General features: G+C 39.0%; 1 protein-coding gene and 1 long non-coding RNA gene across 2 annotated transcripts in view; both read left to right on the forward strand.

Annotated features, from left to right (window-relative positions):
• Positions 1–23656, forward strand: part of LOC143943922 (uncharacterized) — a 36679-nt gene extending 13023 nt beyond the window's left edge. The window contains exon 5 of the mRNA XM_077465138.1: positions 23233–23656. Coding sequence (XP_077321264.1) covers positions 23233–23582 — 350 coding nt within the window. The 3' untranslated portion in view covers positions 23583–23656. The remainder of the gene's footprint in view (positions 1–23232) is intronic.
• LOC143943811 (uncharacterized) lies at positions 7731–19092 on the forward strand. The gene is made up of 2 exons (XR_013264974.1): positions 7731–8527; positions 15570–19092. It is a non-coding gene; the product is annotated as an uncharacterized LOC143943811 (long non-coding RNA).
• Positions 23657–23861: the final 205 nt, after the last annotated feature.

Below are 23861 nucleotides of genomic sequence, written 5' to 3' on the forward strand. Positions count from 1 at the left end.
TTTCTGAATAACATATAATCTTTGTTGTGTAATTCTTCATTCCTGTTAGTCTTTATATAACTTGAGCAGTTCTTGATATATCTTATCACAAATAAAATTGTCACTAGGGAAAAGATGCATCCTGTAGTGATGATACACTTTATCTCTTTAAAACTTTTCATTTGTTGTGCTGACATCTTTTTTCTTTTGGAATACGCACTTTCTTCAGGTTCGATTTTTATTTTTAATTCCTGAAAAAATAAAGGCAGCATCATTATCTTGGAATATAAAATTTGTTATACCCACATTTTTCTTTCTACATACTTGTTTCACTGAACTGAGAAAGTATTTGTACCCCTTGAACATCCCAAAATGTCCATGGACTTTCCCAATTACTTTTCCATGTTTCAACTCCTGAAACTCTGTGACGTGTCACCATCTCTGGGTGTGGCCTCACATGTAACAATTCTTTAATCATTTTTTATCTTTTCTGTCTTAGACTTGTGTCAACAATATCTAATTTTATCTTAAATAAACCTTTCTGTTCCTGGTCTACTTAATAGACCGCTTATCTTATACAAAAGATAATTTTGGTTTAACAACAAAATAACAAAATGTTACAAAAAACAATATCAATTGTAAAATATCAATAAATAGATTATTCTTACAATGAAGATTAAATCCGATAAGTGTGTGGATTTAATAACAATCCTTCATGATATATATAAATATATGTCTTATGTGTACTGGAATGAAACTTTCACTGGAATGTGTGTACTCCATTATTGTCTGTGTCCACTCCTAAAACAAAAAAACTAGCCCCCACCTTTTTACTTCTAAAGGTTTTTCTGAGCATGACAGTTCTACAGAATTAGTATTTTCCCTCCCACCTTTCTAAAACAATGGGTGTCTCATTCTAAATTCCTAAGGGTTGCTATGAATAACCCTTTGTATAAAACCATTTTAAACATACACAAACCTTTTTACCTTATCAATATATATATAAATTATTTCTTAATCTCTTAATCAAGAAACATTGTAATATAAAAACTTATATTTTTAACTAACAAAGACACTTTTTATCATGAATTAACTTTCTTTTTCAAACTTAGAAATATGAGGAGGAACCATTTTGTATACCTTCTTCAACCAATTTTGACTCCACGAGGCAACACAAACTCCATTTTATTTTCTCAACTGAAAATTTATAGAGAAACCATTTTGTATCTCTTCTTCAACCAATTTTGACTCCACGAGGCAATACAAACGCCATTTTCCTTTCTCCATTAGACTCAAAAGGAGAATACTTTGTAGCATCAGAAATTGTGCTTCTTACATCCATTAAAAATAACTGGAACAACATCAACCCAAATATTTCCTTTGTCCAACAACATTTATCAATTCTAGATTTAATTATCCGATACATCCTCACAATAATAACTAAAAACTGCGAATGTTATCATGCATGAAATCTCTGTTCTATTCCCTGATATTACACATCCTCTGTCACAACTGAAGTTTGCTGATATATCCCAAACTAGAAAAACATGATTATTCAACATCTAAACAATAGTAAAAGCATCATCATTAGTGAATCCCACCTGTAGGTGATGTGAACTATAAATACACAATAATCCTTTTTCGTCATGACACAATCTTATGGTCTAATGACCCAAATAATAACTTTGTGGCAACCTATGAGAAATAAAAAATATCGTGACCTTTTTTTCCTCTGAAATTAAAGGAATATGTGTGTCCACTTTCTTCACAACATTAATTGATACCATTTCAGGTTGAATTTACTAACTTCCCATGCAAAGCTGTTTCCTTTACCAAAGAATCTGCTGTTCTATTACCTACAGATAACTCACTATCTTTTTTATGTGCTGGAATTTTTACAATATCATATGCAAAAGAATTACTCTCTGCAAAGTCAAAAACTACTTCTAATGTCTCTTTCTGCACAATAGTCTTATTGGATGAATCCACAAAACCTCTACATAGATAACGTACAACATATGAACTATCACTATAAATCACTAGTGAACCTTTCTTTTCTTCCTTGTCAATACTCAATGCAGTTTTCATCAACAAATACAAACTCATCACTTTTCTCTGTCTCTCTTTGTTGTCTATTCATTCAATTGCTAATTGAGTACCATGCTGACTGAATACAAACCTTTCAATGTTCAGCTTGAACAAAACAAAAATAAAAACTTAATACTCATGACAATGACACATTGATAAAAAAATAATAATCCAATAGATTATCCTTGAAAATATTAAAATTATATCAAAGTCCTCAATAATATTCCAAACGTCAAAACCAGATCTTTTTAAACTCATATCAATCCTTATTCATAGCCATTAAGCATCAACCAGAAAATTCTTACCATATCCGCAGTTAATTTAAGGACTGCTGACTGTTTTCAGAGTATTATATGCTACATAATTAAACCTTTCCTGTCTTAATGGACTATTTTCAGTTTGCAATCTTTGTCTTTGGGTCTTAGAAGAAAAATGAATTTGCTTATTATGACCTCTATACCTCAGATTACTGTGCCAACGTACAGAATAAACCTCTTGACGCCTGGGCAAAATTTTCGGATAATACAACCTCTTTTGTGTATTATTATTATTCAACTTTTTATAGACTTTCCTCTGAGCATATGGCGATGAAAATCTACATTTCTGCTTACTATCAGTATTATTTAAGTCAATTGACTTCCCACTCTCATTGTCTGAGGAAATATTAACATTTGACTCATTACAGGATATGACGTTGACGTCTGCCTTTGTCACATGTTCACCATCCTTCATTTTTGAGCACTGAGCATGTGCAGGAATCTCAGCTTGTAATAATCGGGTCTTAAGCAAATTTAAAACATTCCCATGCACACAGCTTTCCAAAAAACCTATTTGATTTTCATTTTCTTTCAGAGATTGCAATAATGCATCAAGTCTATGTTCCAATTCAATTTTTTCAGTCAATAATTGTTCAGTATATTTCTTCTCCTGCTTTGCTGCAATTTCTATTGCATTTTCTAAATGTTCAATATATGTACAAAAAGTTTCACAACTTGAACATCTAGGTTCAAAAAATACATTTTCAGTTACCCTTTGACTTTGTTTTCCTGGCATATCAAACACCATAGTATTATAACTTTTAACAAGTTTCATTATATTACGTACTTTTTTCTTTGTTTTAACTAATGAGAATCTATCCTTCTCAATGTCAGCATTTGCCTGAAAGCATTGATCATACATTAATTTCCATAAAACAGCATCAGAGACCTGTTTCGATAAACCTTTAAATTCTAATGTACTTTCATCAGCTAAAACATCTACAAATTCCATATTACGTTTTTACTCACCAAATAAAAACTCGTCAGTTTTTTTCCTGGAAATTCTCCGGTCTTTCACAATCAATCGATCGATTTTCCTTCTAGGTTCTTTTTCAATCTTTGCGAAGTTTAATCTCTGTTCATCTCTTCCTTCCCCTCTGATCAAAGGATGGAAGTTGAAAAAAAAAACTTCCGACTTATGATTGACTGGCTGGAATTCGCCAATGAAGTAAATGAAATAATAATAATGATATTTCAAAGTCTTAAGTATATGTTGAGATCGATCAATCTTGTGCGACGAATTTCCTTAATTAGATCTGAGTCAGCGTAATTCAAAAAAATGTGTATTTATTTGTACACATTTAAATACAAAAGGATGCTTACAAAAATAGTACAATGATAATCATTTGTATAAAGTTATTGCATGTGTGGAATAACCCTTTGTCTGCTGTGTATAAGAGATGTATTAGCTTGCCTGCTTTGGTCTTTCAAGAGCACATCTGCCTCGTGGCGAGAGCAGGAAACAACAGGCCGTCTTCCTCCCAGGTTTACCATTATATTAACCAGGCTTCTAATTTCGCGCCAAAAAGACAGATCCTCCTTTCCAAAGGTGGGGGCTAAGAGTGGTTGTTATAACAGAGCTAACATGTGTTACCACTTAAAACGCAATTCTAGCTTCTAATGAACTGGCAGGAAATGGATATGAGAGAGGATTTTTGTCTAATACAAATATCGTCTCTTATTACATAGGAAAGACCTTCTAAAAACATATATATAATGAACTAGATAAGTTTAACATAAACAAATATCACTTACATAGCCCTTAAAAGTATATATAAGATATACAATATTCATCAAAATCCTGACAGGTTTTAAATATTTACTTTTCCAGCTATGCAAGCCATAACACAGAATTAATTGACTCAAAGCTTCCTTTCACACAGTATGGAAATATTATTATTCTAAATAAAGTATAATAAAGCCAATTAAAATTTAGATATTAAGAATATAACAGGGGATGAGCCCTTTCCAGTCCGGCAGGCCCCTACACACGTGTTCAAACTTCTCCCAAAATATGTCCAAAAGACTCGGGACGGATAAAGGACAAATCATATTCATAGGAACCTGCCGGACTGATCAGGGCGAAGATATCCGCAGGCCTAAACCCCATCTGCAGGATTTTATCCACCACTGTCCTCCTATGTGGGGGGTTTCCATCGCCTTCCCATTTCAACTGTACAACATTCCTCCTTTTAAACAGGGAGGAAGATAGAACGTCCCCATGCTCCTTCCCTGCTTGTTCCCCCTTCCCAGAACCTGTGGCAGCAACACCAGCATAAGTTTTTCTTCCAGCACCAGCTTTTGCAGTCTTGTCCTCAGATACATTCAAACCTGCTGCCAGAGAGTCTGAATCAGCTGGGACAGCAGTCTTCTGATTAGCAGGACCCACCCCCTCCCCCGAACACTCAGCTTCAATCCTGGGAGCCATCACAGTCTTGGCTGCTGCAGACTCCCGGAGAGCTGTAGTACTACTACACCCAGCATCTCCTCCACCATTCACAGGAACAGCCGCTGTGCCTGGTCCAGGCAAAGTCTCTGTATTGTCCATGGACCTCTCTGCAGACTGAAGCTGACAGTTATTAGCAGATGTTATTGCTTGCAGTACATTGTCTATGGGTCTGGGCTGACTGTCTGTAGTACTACAACCCTCAGCAGGCCCATTGTCATTAAAGATCCCACCATCCTGCACACACACTGTACCTGCACCTGCTCTCCCCACAGGTCTTTCTTCCACAGGACTGGGAACGGTTTCCATCTTCTCCTCACCTTCCTGGGGAGCTGCATTAGGACTGGACTCCAGTTTGTTGATCAAATCCAACATGTTAGAACCTTCATCCTCTTGCTCAGATGTTCCACATTGCTGGGGAGGGAAGGGGACAGAGGCCTCCGCCATTGAGGGCTCAGCAGGTGTCTGAGATATTGAACAGCTGGGCTCATCCTCCGGGCCCACTTTCTCACTCTCTGCTTGCATCTCCTCACTCTCCATGCAGGAAGAGGCTCCTTTCCTCATTTGATTAAATCGCTCCTCATTTTTATATTTCTCTTTAAAAGCTCCACTATTCTCCTTCAGAGAACTCACCAATTCCTTCTGCTTCCGCAGAGCTTGTTCCAGGTCCTTCAATTCAGGCCTCAGAGCCGGTCTCTTCTTACTGAAGACTTTAGCACAAATCTGCTTTTTCTTTTTAAATTCAGCTTTCAAAGCTCCCAACTTCTCCTCTTCCTTCTCAATCCGCTTCAGTGTTTCCACAATCCTCCGTCTAAAGGCAGACAGAGATTCATCCTTCCTTGGGCCAGGCCCAGAATCTTCCACAGGCTGAGGCCTATCCAGGGGGCCCCCGTCATGGGCACTGATAGGTGGTACTGAAGGGCCTGCACTGATTATCAGTGCCTTAAATTATCTGTGTACATATCCCCTGTACAGGGCCAGTGCTATCTATAGACAAGGTAGGTGCTGGCCTAGAGCACACATCAATCCTGGGTGCCTTACCGATGCCCCCACCCACCACCTCCAGGCTCAGTGACTGACTCCACCCCAAAAATGTTAGCAATCTATAAAAAGGTGGGGTATACATGGGCAGGGCAAAAGGGGTTGAGTCAGGGGTGGGGCCAAAGGGGCGGCAAAATGAGGTTTCGCCTAGGGTGTTAAAAATCCTTGCACCAGCCCTGCCCCTAATGCATGCATTAACACTTTCCTCATGATGTCTGATTTAGTGATGTCCAGTTCATGAATGAATCTTCTTTTGAATCGATTCTTTTCAGTGAACTGGATGAATCGATTCATCTGAGTGAAGTGATTCGTTTGAAACACTTCACTCTGCAGTGCACTCAGTACATAGCAGAGCAGGCCTGGTAATATGATCCTTGAGTGAGATCAGCTGACTCAAAGCACAGTGACACTCAGGAACTGGATACAAACTTAAAACAAGAGTCAGGAGTTCACAGTACACAGAGTTAAAGCGGAGGTCCACCCTAAAGTGGACCTTCCGCTCATCGGAACCATCCCCCCCTCCGGTGCCACAATCGGCACCTTTCAGGGGGGAGGGGGTGCAGTTACCTGGATAATCCAGGTAACTACACCCACTTCCGGGATAGCTCTCTGCGGAAAGGGGCGTAACTTACGCCCCTTTCCGCAAGTGCCCGCCCCTTCCCGCAAGTGCCCCGCTGCCTGCTGGGAAACACACAGATCCCAGAGGCAGCGGGGGAGCGTCCTTATTGCGCAGCGCGATTCGCGCATGCACAGTAGGGGAACCGTGAAATTAAGCCGAAAGGCTCCATTTCCTGATTCCCATACCCAAGATGGCGGCGGCAGGACCCGACAGGCGACCTAGAGATCGGCTTCGGGTGCCGACATCGCGGGCGCGCTGGACAGGTGTCACTATTTTAAAAGTCAGCAGCTGCAGTATTTGTAGCTACTGGCTTTTAAAAAAAAAAAAAAACGTGGAGTCCCGGTGGACTCCCGCTTTAAATAAAGAATCATACAAGTTGTTACCGAGTTAAAGAATCATATCAGTTTTTAGAACCCAGTACACTGAAAGAATCACGAGTCACCACCAGTAAAACAATACACTAAACCAATGAGGTAGCAGCAGTGATCAGGTGGTACGGACAGCCTCAGGCCCTTTCACACTTGTGCGACTAGTCCTGCGACTTGAGACTGCAAAGTCACATGACAAGCCACACACCATGATTTCCAACGAGTTCAGTTCATATCTGTGCGACTTCAAAGTAGTTTTTGTACTACTTTTGTCTGACTTTGATGCCACTTGTGGCAGAGACATCAAGATTACACAAACATTGCTTCAAGTCATGGCAAAAATCATGGCAAAAGCACTTGACTTTCAAGTCGTACAAGTGTGAAAATAGCTCATGGTAGTGGTAGTAAAATCTGATCATCATCCCTGCGCATGCGCTGTAAAGGCTACGGGCAAATCTGATGGCTAGCAATGTTAACTGGAAAGTTGGCCCATCAGAATGCAGTTCACATGCACAAAAACCCACTTTTCATTTAGGCTCCATTTCCACTTGTGCAACTTGTCCTGTGACTTTGTACTCTATGATTTCCAATGAGTATTATTCGTATCTGTGCGACTTCAAAGTAGTCCCTGCACTACTTTGGTCCCACTTTGATGCAACTTGAGATCCATAGACCTCTGGAATACACAGGCATTGCTTTAAAGTCGCATCAAAATTGCGGCAGAATTGTGCAACTTTCAGGCTGTGTTGGCCTGAAAAGCCTGAAAGTTGCACGATTCTGCCGTGACTTGAAGCAATGTCTGTGTATTCTGGAGGTATATGGACCTCAAGTCACATTAAAATGGCCTAAATGAAAAGCGGGGTTTGTGTGTGTTATATTCTTAATATCTAAATTTTAATTGGCTTTATTATACTTTATTCAGAATATAATATTTTTCATACTGTATGAAAGAGAACTTTGAGACAATAATTTCTATGTTATGACTTGCGATAATTGAAGAAGTAAATATTTAAAATCTGTCAGGATTTTGAGGAATATTGTATATTTTATATAAGCTTTTCTTAAGTGTAAATGAAGGTTTGCATAGAGACTTAAAATTCTCCCTTCCCCCTTATATCCGGTCATGGTAGACTGTGGAGCCTAGAGGAAAGACCTCAGAAACATTTCAGCTGCATTCAGCATACAAAGGGTTATTCCGCCATTTTAGATAGGCCACACAGCAATAACCTTAGACAATTTTTAAAGATACAAATGATATATTGAATAAGAAAGAAAGATACTAAGTAAGATATTATTGTACTATTTTTGTAAGCATCCTTTTGTATTTAAATGTGTACAAATAAATACACATTTTTGAATTACGCTGACTCAGAACCAATTAAGGAAATTTGTCACACAAGAATTGATTGATTTCAACATATATTTAAGACTTTGAAATATCGTAATTATTTCATAATATTTCACTCATATTACAATTGGCGACCTGCAGCCAGTCAATCATAAGTCGGAAGTTTTTTTTCAACTTCACTCCTTGTGATCAGAGGGGAATGAATTGATGAACAGAGATTAAACTTCGCAAAGATTGAAAAAGAACCTAGAAGAAAAATCGATCGATTGATTGTGAAAGACCGGAGAATTTCCAGGAAAAAACTGACGGGTTTTTTATTTGGTGAGTAGAAACGTAATTATGGAATTTGTAGCTGTTTTAGCTGATGAAAGTACATTAGAATTTAAAGGTTTATCGAAACAGGTCTCTGATGCTGTTTTATGGAAATTAATGTATGATCAATGCTTTCAGGCAAATGCTGACATTGAGAAGGATAGATTCTCATTAGTTAAAACAAAGAAAAAAGTACGTAATATAATGAAACTTGTTAAAAGTTATAATGATATGGTGTTTGATATGCCAGGAAAACAAAGTCAAAGTGTAACTGAAAATGTACTTTTTGAATCTAGTTGTTCAAGTTGTGAGACTTTTTGTACATATATTGAAAATTTAGAGAATGAAATAGAAATTGCAGCAGAGCAGGAGAAGAAATATACTGAACAATTATTGACTGAAAAAATTGAATTGGAACATAGAATTGATGCATTATTGCAATCTCTTAAAGAAAATGAAAATCAAATAGGTTTTTTGGAAAGCTGTGTGCATGGAAATGTTTTAAATTTGCTTAAGACCCAATTATTGCAAGCTGAGATTCCTGCACATGTTCAGTGTTCAAAGATGGAGGATGGTGAACATGTGACTAAGGCAGATGTGAACGTCATATCCTGTAAAGAGTCAAATGTTAATATTTCCTCAGACAATGAGAGTGGGAAGTCAGTTGACTTAAATAATACTGATATTAAACAGAAATGTAGATTTTCATCGCCATATGCTCAGAGGAAAGTCTATAAAAAGTTGAATAATAATAATACACAAAAGAGGTTGTATTATCCGAAAATTTTGCCCAGGCGTCAAGAAGTTTATTATGTACGTTGGCACAGTAATCTGAGGTATAGAGGTCATAATAAGCAAATTCATTTTTCTTCTAAGACCCAAAGACAAAGATTGCAAACTGAAAATAGTTCATTAAGACAGGAAAGGTTTAATTATGTAGCATATAATACTCTGAAAACAGTCAGCAGTCCTTAACCACTTGCCGACCGCCGCACGACGATATACGTCGGCAGAATGGCACGGGCAGGCATATGGGCGTATATATAAGTCCCTGCCTGCCCGCGGGTGGGGGGCCCGATCGGGCCCCCCCCCGGTGCCTGCGGCGGTCGGCATTCCTTCGAGATCGATCCGGGATGAGGGGGCGGCCATTCATTCATGGCCACCCCCTCGCGATCGCTCTCGACGAATGGAAATCCCCGGTGACATCACTTCCTCTCCTGTAATGTAAACACAGGAGAGGAAGTGATGTATTCTCTCCTCCGTGTCGGTATTTTTCGTTCCGAGACGGAGGAGAGCGGATCGGTGAGTTGCACCAACACTCTACACACACAGTAGAACATGCCAGGCACACTCACACCCCCCCTTTACCCCCCGATCACCCCCCCAATTACCCCTGCCCCCCAGTCACAGTGACACCAATGTCATTTTTTTTTTTTTTTTTTTTGCATTGGTGTCATTTGTGACTGTAATAACTGTTAGGGCAGTTAGAGTTAGCCCCCTTTAGTTCTAATGTACCCCCCTAACCCCCCCAATAAAGGTTTAACCCCGTGATCACCCCCCGTCGCCAGTGTCACCATGGCTGGGTTCACATTGCAGCGGTTTATGAGAACGAATGTGATTCGCACCGCACTGCAGTGCAAATCACATCCGATCTCTGTGCGATTCGAGTTCAGCCATTCGCCGCACCCGCCGCACCCGCCGCAAATTCGCACGGGACCCTTTTTTTGGCCCGCAGCAGAATCGGATCGCATGGGTGTTCACACCATGCGATCCGAGTTTGCAGATCGCACTGCGATATGCGAACTGATCTGGGGGTGTCAGTAACATTTCACTGACACTCCCAGCAGTTCGCATAGGGCAGTGTGAACTGCCGCCGGGAGGCATGCGATGCGGGAACCCGCCGCGGATTCGCGGCGTTTCCGCATCGCTCCAGTGTGAACCCAGCCTAATAAGCGATCATTTTTCTGATCGCCGTATTAGTGTCACAGGTGACGCTAGTTAGGCAGGTAGGTATTTAGGTTCGCCGCAGCTTTTTATAGCGCCAGGGACCCCCATATACTACCGCATAAAGCCCCCTGATTGCCCCCTAGTTAACCCTTTCACCTGTGATCACCATATAACTGTTACAGGTGACGCTGGTTGGTTAGTTATTTTTTTATAGTTTCAGTGCACCCGCCATTTATTACCTAATAAAGGTTTAACCCCCTGATCACCCGGCGGGTGTCATTTGTGACTAATAACTGTTAGGGCAGTTAGGGTTAGCCCCCTTTAGTTCTAAGGTACCCCCCTAACCCCCCCAATAAAGGTTTAACCCCGTGATCACCCCCCGTCGCCAGTGTCACTAAGGCTGGGTTCACATTGCAGCGGTTTGAGAACGGATGTGATTCGCACCGCACTGCAGTGCAAATCACATCCGATCTCTGTGTGATTCGAGTTCAGCCATTCGCCGCACCCGCCACACCCGCCGCACCCGCCGCAAATTCGCACGGGACCCTTTTTTTGGCCCGCAGCAGAATCGGATCGCATGGGTGTTCACACCATGCGATCCGAGTTTGCAGATCGCACTGCGATATGCGAACTGATCTGGGGGTGTCAGTAACATTTCACTGACACTCCCAGCAGTTCGCATAGGGCAGTGTGAACTGCCGCCGGGAGGCATGCGATGCGGGAACCCGCCGCGCATTCGTGGCGTTCCCGCATCGCTCCAGTGTGAACCCAGCCTAATAAGCGATCGTTTTTCTGATCGCTGTATTAGTGTCACAGGTGACGCTAGTTAGGCAGGTAGGTATTTAGGTTCGCCGCAGCTTTTTATAGCGCCAGGGACCCCCATATACTACCGCATAAAGCCCCCTGATTGCCCCCTAGTTAACCCTTTCACCAGTGATCACCATATAACTGTTACAGGTGACGCTGGTTGGTTAGTTATTTTTTTATAGTTTCAGGGCACCCGCCATTTATTACCTAGTCTCACTAGTGTACCCCTAAATTTAGGGGTGTCTACTTTCCAAAATGGGGTCATTGGGGGGGTTTGTGCCATCTTGGCATTTTATGGCCTTCAAAACTGTAACGCCCTTAGAAAGCCTGAAGGCGGTGCTTGGTTTTCGGGGCCCCGTACGCGGCTAGGCTCCCAAAAAGTCCCACATATGTGGTATCCCCGTACTCAGGAGAAGCAGCAGAATTTATTTTGGGGTGTCATTTCACATATGCCCATGGCATGCGTGAGCAATATATCATTTAGTGACAACTTTGTGAAAAAAAAAAAAAAAAAAAAAGTTTGTAATTTTCCCGCAACTTGTGGCAAAATATAAAATATTCCACGAACTCAACATGCCTCTCAGCAAATAGCTTGGGGTGTCTACTTTCTAAAATGGGGTCATTTGTGGGGGTTTTGTGCCATCTTGGCATTTTATGGCCTTCAAAACTGTAATAGGTAGTGAGAAGTGAACTCAAAAATTTACGCCCTTAGAAAGCCTGAAGGCGGTGCTTGGTTTTCGGGGCCCCGTACGCGGCTAGGCTCCCAAAAAGTCCCACATATGTGGTATCCCCGTACTCAGGAGAAGCAGCAGAATTTATTTTGGGGTGTCATTTCACATATGCCCATGGCATGTGTGAGCAATATATCATTTAGTGACAACTTTGTGAAAAAAAAAAAAAAAAAAAAAAAGTTTGTAATTTTCCCGCAACTTGTGGCAAAATATAAAATATTCCATGAACTCAACATGCCTCTCAGCAAATAGCTTGGGGTGTCTACTTTCTAAAATGGGGTCATTTGTGGGGGTTTTGTGCCATCTTGGCATTTTATGGCCTTCAAAACTGTAATAGGTAGTGAGAAGTGAACTCAAAAATTTACGCCCTTAGAAAGCCTGAAGGCGGTGCTTGGTTTTCGGGGCCCCGTACGCGGCTAGGCTCCCAAAAAGTCCCACATATGTGGTATCCCCGTACTCAGGAGAAGCAGCAGAATTTATTTTGGGGTGTCATTTCACATACGCCCATAGCATGTGTGAGCAATATATCATTTAGTGACAACTTTGTGTAAAAAAAAAAAAAAATTTTTTTTTTGTCATTATTCAATCGCTTGAGGCAAAAAAATAAAATATTCAATGGGCTCAACATGCCTCTTATCAATTTCCTTAGGGGGTCTACTTTCCAAAATGGGGTCATTTGGGGGGGTTTTGTACTGCCCTGCCATTTTAGCACCTCAAGAAATGAGATAGGCAGTCGTAAACTAAAAGCTGCGTAAATTCCAGAAAACGTACCTTAGTTTTTAGATGTGACAACTTTTGCGCAAACCAATAAATATACAATTATTGACTTTTTTTTTACCAAAGACATGTGGCTGAATACATTTTGGCCTAAATGTATGACTAAAATTGAGTTTATTGGATTTTTCTAATAACAAAAAGTAGAAAATATCATTTTTTTTCAAAATTTGCGGTCTTTTTACGTTTATATCGCAAAAAATAAAAATCGCAGAGGCAATCAAATACCATCAAAAGAAAGCTCTATTTGTGGGAAGAAAAGGACGCAAATTTTGTTTGGGTACAACATTGCATGACCGCGCAATTACCAGTTAAAGCAGCGCAGTGCCAAAGTGTAAAAAGACCTCTGGTCATTTACCAGCAAAATGGTCCGGTCTGAAAGTGGTTAAATTAAACTGCAGATATGGTAAGAATTTTCTGGTTGACGTTTAATGGCTATGAATAAGGATTGATATGAGTTTAAAAAGATTTGGTTTTGACGTTTGGAATATTATTGAGGACTTAGATATAATTTTAATATTTTCAAGGATAATCTATTGGATTATTATTTTTTTATCAATGTGTCATTGTCATGAGTATTGAGTTTTATTTTTTGTTTTGTTCAAGCTGAACATTGAAAAGTTTTGTATTCAGTCAGCATGGTACTCAATTAGCAATTGAATGAATAGACAACAAAAATAGACATGGTGTTGCCAAAATACAGAGAATATTTTAGGCATGGATGTGATTAGTAAATTAGATTGGATTATTGATTTAAGTAATTCTACTATATGGAAAGATTCATCTAGGCCCAAATCTATGTTAATAGATTCCTCAAAGTACAGTAACGTTGGAAGTATTTGTACAGCAGTCGCTGACATGTCTTCAGATTTTAATTGGCCACACACAGGAACCAATCTCGAATTGGAACAATCAGTTAGAGCACATAAAAGTCTTTGGAGTCAGACCAAAATGGATACAGGTTTGTTTAAAGATATTGAGATAGTATTGACAAGGAAGAGAAGTAAGGTTCACTAGTGATTTATAGGGATAGTTCATATGTTGTACGTTATCTATGTAGAGGTTTTGTGGATTCATCCAAAAAGACTCTTGTGCAGAAAGAGACATTAGAAGTAGGTTTTGACCTTGCAGAGAGTAATTCTTTTGCATATGTTATTGTAAAAATTCCAGCACATAAAAAAGATAGTGAGTTATCTGTAGGTAACAGAACAGCAGATTTATTGACAAAGGAAGCAGCTTTTGCATAGAGAGTTAGTAGTCCAACCTGATATGGTATCAATTAATGTTGTGAAGAAAGTGGACACACATATTCCTTTAATTTCAGAGGAAAAAAAGGTTATAACAATCTTTTTTATTCTCATAGGTTGCCACGAAGTTATTATTTGGGTCATTAGACCATAAGTTTGTGTCATGACGAAAAAGGATTATTGTGTATTTATAGTTCACAGCACCTACAGGTGGGATTCACTAATGATGATGCTTTAACTATTGTTTAGAGGTTGAATAATCATGTTTTTCTAGTTTGGGATATATCAGCAAACTTCAGTTGTGACAGAGAATGTGTAATATCAGGGAATAGAATAGAGATTTCATGTATGATAACATTCACAGTTTGTAGGTATTATTGTGAGGATGTATCGGATAATTAAATCTAGGATTGATAAAGGTTGTTGGACAAAGGAAATATTTGGGTTGATGTTGTTCCAGTTATTCTTAATGGATGTAAGAAGCACAATTTCTGATGCTACAAAGTATTCTCCTTTTGAGTTTAAAAGAGAAAGTAAAATGGAGTTTATGTTGCATCGTGGAGTCAAAATTGATTGAAGAAGAGATACAAAATGGTTTCTCTAAAAATTTTCAGTTGAGAAAATAAAATGGAGTTTGTGTTGCCTCGTGGAGTAAGAAGGTATACAAAATGGTTCCTCCTCATATTTCTAAGTTTGAAAAAGAAAGTTAATTCATGATAAAAAGTGTCTTTGTTAGTTAAAAATATAAGTTTTTATATTACAATGTTTCTTGATTAAGAAATAATTTGTATATATATTGATAAGGTAAAAAGGTTTGTGTATGTTTAAAATGGTTTTATACAAAGGGTTATTCATAGCAACCCTTAGGAATTTAGAATGAGACACCCATTGTTTTAGAAAGGTGGGAGGGAAAATACTCATTCTGTAGAACTGTCGTGCTCAGAAAAACCTTTAGAAGTAAAAAAAGGTGGGGGCTGTGGTTTTTTGTTTTAGAAGGAGTGGACACAGACAATAATGGAGTACACACATTCCAGTGGAAGTTTCATTCCAGTACACATAAGACATATATTTATATATATCATGAAGGATTGTTATTAAATCCACGCACATATCGGATTTAATCTTCATTGTAAGAATAATCTATTTTTTGATATTTTACAATTGATATTGTTTTTTGTAACATTTTGTTATTTTGTTGTTAAACCAAAAATTATCTTTTGTATAAGATAAGCGGTCTATTAAGTAGACCAGGAACAGAAAGGTTTATTTAAGATAAAATTAGATATTGTTGACACAAGTCTAAGACAGAAAAGATAAAAAATGATTAAAGAATTGTTACATGTGAGGCCACACCCAGAGATGGTGACACGTCAGAGTTTCAGGAGTTGAAACATGGAAAAGTAATTGGGAAAGTCCATGGACATTTTGGGATGTTCAAGGGGTACAAATACTTTCTTAGTTCAGTGAAACAAGTATGCAGAAAGAAAAATGTGGGTATAACTAATTTTATATTCCAAGATAATGATGCTGCCTTTATTTTTTCAGGAATTAAAAATAAAAATCGAACCTGAAGAAAGTGCGTATTCCAAAAGAAAAAGATGTCAGCACAACAAATGAAAAGTTTTAAAGAGAGGAAGTGTATCATCACTACAGGATGCATCTTTTCCCTAGTGACAATTTTATTTGTGATAAGATATATCAAGAACTGCTCAAGTTATATAAAGACTAACAGGAATGAAGAATTACACAACAAAGATCATATGTTATTCAGAAATAAGAGAGATGTAGACATTGATATCAATGCAGATGAACTGAAAAATAAGAACATTGATATCATTACAAAGGACAAAAATGATAGAGTTATTGATATTAGTGCATATGATAAAAATCATAATTTTAGAGATGTTGATATTAATACAGCAGAAGATTTGTATGGATTTTTATGTATTGGTGATGGATATCGTTGTTGTTTACAATTGTATTTCATTCACAGCAATGATATTGACATCAAAGTTAAAATAGAATCCAAAACTAAGTTTGTTAAAATGCAGGGATCTTATAGACTAAATAACAAAACTGGAACTTTTGAGTGTAACATATTGTTGAGGAGTTTCTGGTCTATATTTTTAAAGGGTAATTAGTCAACAATTTGGTCTGGAGATGTTACTAATATTATGACAAGATCTGGGAAAATACTTTATTCCTTTGATCAATTTTATTATCTTTTTCAAAGTTTTGTAAAGATATTAAATCCAAAATATTTAGACATCATTGGAGATGAAAAAGGAGACATTGTAAGAACATGGGATTTTAAAGTTATAAGAAAATTTACTGAAATAAGGGTCAAAATCGATATCTTTATAGTTGATAAGATTGTTCCAGAAATTAATATTTTCCCACAATCTTTGAAAATTATGGAAGATAAAGATAATTTGCATTTGATATGTGATACAAAAATATCTTTACCTCAAAATTCATTGTTGACTTGGAAAAGGAATGGTGAGTTTTTGGGTAGTTTTCTTTATAGTTCTACTGTCATAATTCATAAAGGAATTTTTGGTAGTGTGAATTGGATTAATGATACATTTGTTTATCAACAAATGAGAGTATCTTTGAATGATACTGGTATATATGAATGTTGCATATCAATAGAAAATTATCCGGTGAAATGTGCAAAGGCAAGTGTTGTTGTTATGTCTCCAAGGAAAACTCCATGTGTTAATAAGAAAAGTTTCTCTGCAAGCCCTTTTCAGATTAACCATTTCCAATCCAGAACTCTTTTGAGAGAGGGAAAGTTTGTCATTGTTTTGTGGAACTTTAATGTTTCAGAATGGAAAATTTCTACAAGGTTTCCACAATGTCAAGGACATCTGGTTAATATGGAATTGGGTATTGAGAGATGGTTTGGAATTAATAATAGAAATTATAACAGGAATAAGCGTGGTATTGTTGAAGGTATTTTAGGAGGGATTGGCACAATCGGGAGTATAACAAATAGTATGGATATTAATACTTTAAAGTCTGATCTAGAAACCGCTGGTTTAGTGGGAAGTAATGGTATTAAAATACAAAGACATTTAAATCAGATTTTAGAAAATATGGTAATTAAAACTGCTAATATAATGGGTCCATCTATTTTACATCTTCAAAATATTACTCTTGATTTGATGAGAAGTGAACAACATTCTCATATAGCCAGAGCATGTTTAGAGATTCAAACGGAATATTCCACTAATTTTAAAATAATTGCGCAAGCATTTCAGAGTGGAATAACTCCTCTTGGCATTTTACAGTATTTGCCCAAAGAATATTTATATGCGATAAATCATACAGATTTATGGGTAAATAAATGGATAGGATGCAAGCAGGACATATGTTATAGTTCTTCTATGATTCCAATAGCCGGAAAAGAACAAATTTTGGTTCCAATCACTGTTTTGGGATTACCTGTCAGTAATACACAATTATTATACTATAAATTACAGTATACAGATTTTGTATTTAACAATGAAAATTCTGAATTAGAACAATTAGATTTGTCATCATGTTTACAATTCCAGTCTAAAATTATATGTTTATCTAATCAAGATAAAAGCATATTTCATTCTTGTTATCATAATCATACATTATGTTCAGCAAGAATTGAAAATAAAATTAATTCTGAATTAGTTACTCGTGTAGATAAAAAGAAGGTTTGTTTTCAAATTATGTCAGATACAGAAAGGGTTAAAACTTTTTTCTCTTCTTGTACAAATACAGAAAACCTAAATCAAGGGTTGTATTGTATAGAAGGAGATATTGTTGCAATAAGTATTAATGGATTGAGAACAAATTTAACAAATATGTTTATGAAAAATATTAGCGCTCTTCCTACACAGTATAATATTTCTCAAATAGATGAATTTCCATGGGAAAAATGGGCAAATATAATTCAAAAGGATCAAGGTTTATTAATAGCTTTGGCTAAGGAATTGCAGAATGCAGAAGTATTGTTTAAACATGAACAAGGTAATTTGCAAGAAATATCACATCAATGGTCAGAATTTTCAGGAAGTAATTGGTGGAAAAGATTTAGTAATAGTGTATCCATGTGGGGAAAAACTTCGATAACTTCAGCAGCAGGAAATATTTTATCACATCCTATTGTAATTATTTTTATTATTATCATGTTATTCCTTATATTCCAGTTATGTTTAATGTTTAGAATGAAAAAATTATATTATCAAATTAGAAGTGATATTAAGAAAGGAGATGACTTGTTACAAAGTAAATTGAAGAGGAAAATGGGTTTTGAAGGTATGAATTCAGTTTTGCATGACAAAACATTTGGAGTTATTGAATCAAAGTTTGTTTGAATGTGACATGAATGGTGATGAATGAATTTTAATCTGAAAAATATGATTAGTATTCATATTTCAGAGGGGAATGTTATATTCTTAATATCTAAATTTTAATTGGCTTTATTATACTTTATTCAGAATATATTTTTCATACTGTATGAAAGAGAACTTTGAGACAATAATTTCTATGTTATGACTTGCGATAATTGAAGAAGTAAATATTTAAAATCTGTCAGGATTTTGAGGAATATTGTATATTTTATATAAGCTTTTCTTAAGTGTAAATGAAGGTTTGCATAGAGACTTAAAATTCTCCCTTCCCCCTTATATCCGGTCATGGTAGACTGTGGAGCTGCGCTTTAAGTGGTAACACATGTCAGCTCTGTTGTAACAACCACTCTCAGCCCTCCCACCTTTGGAAAGGAGGAGTTATCTTTCGGGCGGGAGATTTGAGCCTGTTAACATAGTAGGAAGTTTCAGGAGATGGTCTCTTGGAGAGGCAGCAGCCTAGAGGAAAGACCTCAGAAACATTTCAGCTGCATTCAGCATACAAAGGGTTATTCCGCCATTTTAGATAGGCCACACAGCAATAACCTTAGACAATTTTTAAAGATACAAATGATATATTGAATAAGAAAGAAAGATACTAAGTAAGATATTATTGTACTATTTTTGTAAGCATCCTTTTGTATTTAAATGTGTACAAATAAATACACATTTTTGAATTACGCTGACTCAGAACCAATTAAGGAAATTTGTCACACAAGAATTGATTGATTTCAACATATATTTAAGACTTTGAAATATCGTAATTATTTCATAATATTTCACTCATATTACAGTGTGCATGTGAACTGCATTCTGGGTCAACTTCACAGTTAACATTGCTAACCATCAAATTTGTGGAAACCTAGGCTCAGGGCCAGTTCACACTGCTGCATAGTGCAAAATCGCATGCGATTTGCACTGCAGTGCAAAGCGCAGGCGATGTCCGTGCAATGAGATTTCAGCCATACAGATAGTATGACTGAAATCGTATCGCATTCGGACTAAACTCGCACTGGAACCTTTTTTGGTTCCGCTGTAGTGTCACAGTTTGCTGCCTATCACAGGATGGTGCGGAAGTGACGTTGTTGCGTACTGCGCATGCGCGATGCGTTCCAAACGCTCGCGCCGTGCGTTCCAACATAGTTTCGGCAATACAGTTCAGCGAAACCATCACATAATGTTACGGAAGTGATGTTACACACAACACAAACACGGGCCACGTTGTTGCGTACTGCGCATGCGCGATGCGTTCCAAACACTTGCGCCGTGCGTTCCAACATAGTTTCGGCAATACAGTTCAGCGAAACCATCACATAATGTTATGGAAGTGAAGTTACACACAACACAAACACTGGGCCGTTCGTTACAACACTAATACTTCCCTTGTTACCTAGTAGGTTTTGCATTGCTGGGACTTGTAGTGCCTATCTTGAGCTACATGCTTCAATGTTCAGTGTCCTCATCCCTATCCCCATGCTTCAATGTTCAGTGTCCTCATCCCTATCCCCGAGCTTCAATGTTCAGTGTCCTCATCCCTATCCCCGAGCTTCAATGTTCAGTGTCCTCATCCTTATCCCCGAGCTTCAATGTTCAGTGTCCTCATCCCTATCCCCCTGCTTCAATGTTCAGTGTCCTCATCCTTATCCCCGAGCTTCAATGTTCAGTGTCCTCATCCCTATCCCCCTGCTTCAATGTTCAGTGTCCTCATCCCTATCCCCGAGCTTCAATGTTCAGTGTCCATCCTTATCCCTGTGCTTCAATGTTCAGTGTCCTCATCCCTATCCGCAAGCTTCAATGTTTAGTGTCCTCATCCTTATCCCCATGCTTCGATGTTCAGTGTCCTCATCGAAGCAGGGGGATAAGGATGAGGACACTGAACATTGAAGCTCGCGGATAGGGATGAGGACACTGAACATTGAAGCAGGGGGATAGGGATGAGGACACTGAACATTGAAGCTCGGGGATAAGGATGAGGACCCTGAACATTGAAGCAGGGGGATAAGGATGAGGACACTGAACATCAATGTTCAGTGTCCTCATCCCTATCCCCCTGCTTCAATGTTCAGTGTCCTCATCCCTATCCGCGAGCTTCAATGTTCAGTGTCCTCATCCTTATCCCCCTGCTTCAATGTTCAGGGTCCTCATCCTTATCCCCTAGCTTCAATGTTCAGTGTCCTCATCCCTATCCCCCTGCTTCAATGTTCAGTGTCCTCATCCCTATCCGCGAGCTTCAATGTTCAGTGTCCTCATCCTTATCCCCCTGCTTCGATGAGGACACTGAACATCGAAGCATGGGGATAAGGATGAGGACACTGAACATTGAAGCTTGCGGATAGGGATGAGGACACTGAACATTGAAGCACAGGGATAAGGATGGACACTGAACATTGAAGCTCGGGGATAGGGATGAGGACACTGAACATTGAAGCAGGGGGATAGGGATGAGGACACTGAACATTGAAGCTCGGGGATAAGGATGAGGACACTGAACATTGAAGCAGGGGGATAGGGATGAGGACACTGAACATTGAAGCTCGGGGATAAGGATGAGGACACTGAACATTGAAGCTCGGGGATAGGGATGGGGACACTGAACATTGAAGCTCGGGGATAGGGATGAGGACACTGAACATTGAAGCATGGGGATAGGGATAAGGACACTGAACATTGAAGCATGTAGCTCAGGATAGGCACTACAAGTCCCAGCAATGCAAAACCTACTAGGTAACAAGGGAAGTATTAGTGTTGTAACGAACGGCCCAGTGTTTGTGTTGTGTGTAACTTCACTTCCGTAACATTATGTGATGGTTTCGCTGAACTGTATTGCCGAAACTATGTTGGAATGCACGGCGCAAGTGTTTGGAACGCATCGCGCATGCGCAGTACGCAACAACGTGGCCCGTGTTTGTGTTGTGTGTAACATCACTTCCGTAACATTATGTGATGGTTTCGCTGAACTGTATTGCCGAAACTATGTTGGAACGCACGGCGCGAGCGTTTGGAACGCATCGCGCATGCGCAGTACGCAACAACGTCACTTCCGCACCATCCTGTGATAGGCAGCAAACTGTGACACTACACCGCACCAGAATCGGATTGCATGGCACCCATGCGATCCGATTCATGTCCAAACTGACACTTTCCAGTGCGACATGCTAACTGAAATGGGGGTGTCATTAACATTGTATGACACTCCCCAGCAGATCGCATATGTCGTTGTGAACTGTTGTGCGAGTCTGGTGCGATGCAGGAACCCGTAGTGGAATCGCAGGGTTCCCGCATCGCACAAGTGTGAACCCAGCCTAACACAGTTGTTTGCGTATCACCAAAATTCATGACACTGAGCTAATCTGACAATAGGCTTGTGCTCTGCGCCGATGAACTAAATCAAAGTAACCGTCCCCAGAACCTGCCAACCTTCTGTGTGAATCACTCTTCTGATTCTAATCATTTAATATGGTTGAATCAGAGCTTCGGTTCACTTGCTTGTCAGTAGACTCAGCAAGTGAACCAAAGAACCGAAGAATCCATTCATTGAATCGGTTCATTTCAGTGAGCAGTTCGAAATGAACCGATTCACTTTAAAGATCCGGACTTCCCATCACTAGTCTGATTGTCTGGTGCCTCCTCTTTGTCATCATCTAAAGCAAAAAATTGTAAATGACCTTGTGACCTCGTAGATCTTTGTGCAGGCAAATGTCTCTAAAAATGGAGTCTTTAGGCTATAGTTCAGACTCCAGAGTGTATTGTGTTGCACATTGGCAACAGGCTGTTTGTTTTGTTTAATGACATATTTTACATGTACCCTGGAGTTTTTCTTTAACTGATGCTCATTTTTGTCTAGTGGTTTTTGTTTTAGAAGTTTTAGACATACTGATCCTTGGATCCCCATTCCCCAGTCGGACACATTTTCCATGCACCCTCAGTTATTAAGACCTGCATAGGTCTTGAGGGCTCAGGGAGAGACCAGACCACTGCAGTAGCAGAGGGGAGCAGATGAAGCACTGGGATATCGAAGGTTCAGTAATTGTAATTCATGTAATCTGATCTCTGTTATACATCCTAGCCCAGAGTAATAATCTACCTAGCCTAGAACAGAAGTGGGGCTTATTCAATCAGTGGCCACATGAAATTTATAACCTTTAAAAAGTAGCCTGCTATATTTTATGAAACAACTTTTTTTTTAGTAGGTCATCCCTAATGCAATGGCTTCTCATTGGTGAGTGAGTGTAATGTAACTTGATATAGCTGGTATAGCTTATATGTTTTTCTGCAAGAGCAACTGATCTTCCATATTTGCAACGGTCAGTTAGTCTGGATGAGGTAGATTAGTTACGTGGTGGTCAGTGGTCATGGTCACTGGTCAGCACTTAGGCCTCCATTACACATAAAAATTTTCTCCAGCCGGCCATGCGACCAAGCGGATAAAATCTTTGGGAGATTCCCCTTTACAGTTACACTGCTCGGTGTGTAGAGGGGAATCCCTTTGTACTCTGGCTGGAGAGGACACACAGCTCCGCCCCGGTCAGAGTACAGTAAAGTACTACATCTTCCTGCACAGCTCTGCAAATCTGGGATGACGCAGCAAATTGACACAGACACCACTCTTCTACACACAAATTTATTAGGTGCATCTCACTGAAGTGAATATCAAAAATGGAAAACTGGTATATGTAGAAGTGAAAACATCTCAAGATGTTACATGATTGTCTACAAGGGCTGGGAGATAAATAATTGCCTTTATGTATGGTTAGAGTGAAGAAGCCATGTGTAATGTATGTATTGTATTATCTATCTAATGTATTTGCTTTTCCTCACAGGTGAAGTCTTTATCCTGGAACTCCACTCGGTGGATGAGGAGTCCAACCTGCCCGCATCTGGTTGGCCTGACCGTCCTTCCTCAGCAGCTTCTCCAGGGCCCTTCCATCCTCCGCTATCCTCCCCCCACCTGGATACAGCAATGGGTGCTGCCTCCTCCTCCTCCTCAGTGCCTCAAGCCGAGGTTTCCCCACCCCTCCCCCCCTCCAGAGCCACATTTAGATTACCTGCGGCGCATTTTGGAGGTCCAAGAAAGACATTCCAGGAGGCTAGGGCGTTCCTTGGGCCTCCACAATCGCCGTCAGTATGTGGCTCTGGAGAGGTGCCGAAGGAGCCTTCGGCACCTTGGTGAGCAGATGGCTGGGATCAATATGTCCCTACAGCGTCTGCTCACCAGGTTGGGGGAGGATATGTAAATAGTTTTTAGTTTAGTTTTATATATTTTTGTATGTTTTTAGTTTTCTAAATTAAAAAAATTGTTGTTTAGAACTACTTGTTTTCTTGAGTTTTGCTTTCCTTGTTCGATTCATTATGATATGTATGTGATGTTTATCTAAATTACCTACTCCATTTATAGTTATAAACTTAGTAGAGGCCTTATAATTGTGCTTTTCCTACATTTAACCATCAG

Source organism: Lithobates pipiens, unplaced genomic scaffold, assembly GCF_037356315.1.
Source record: "Lithobates pipiens isolate NorthernLeopardFrog02 unplaced genomic scaffold, aLitPip1_a1.2 Scaffold_1, whole genome shotgun sequence".
NCBI classification, from domain to species: domain Eukaryota; kingdom Metazoa; phylum Chordata; class Amphibia; order Anura; family Ranidae; genus Lithobates; species Lithobates pipiens.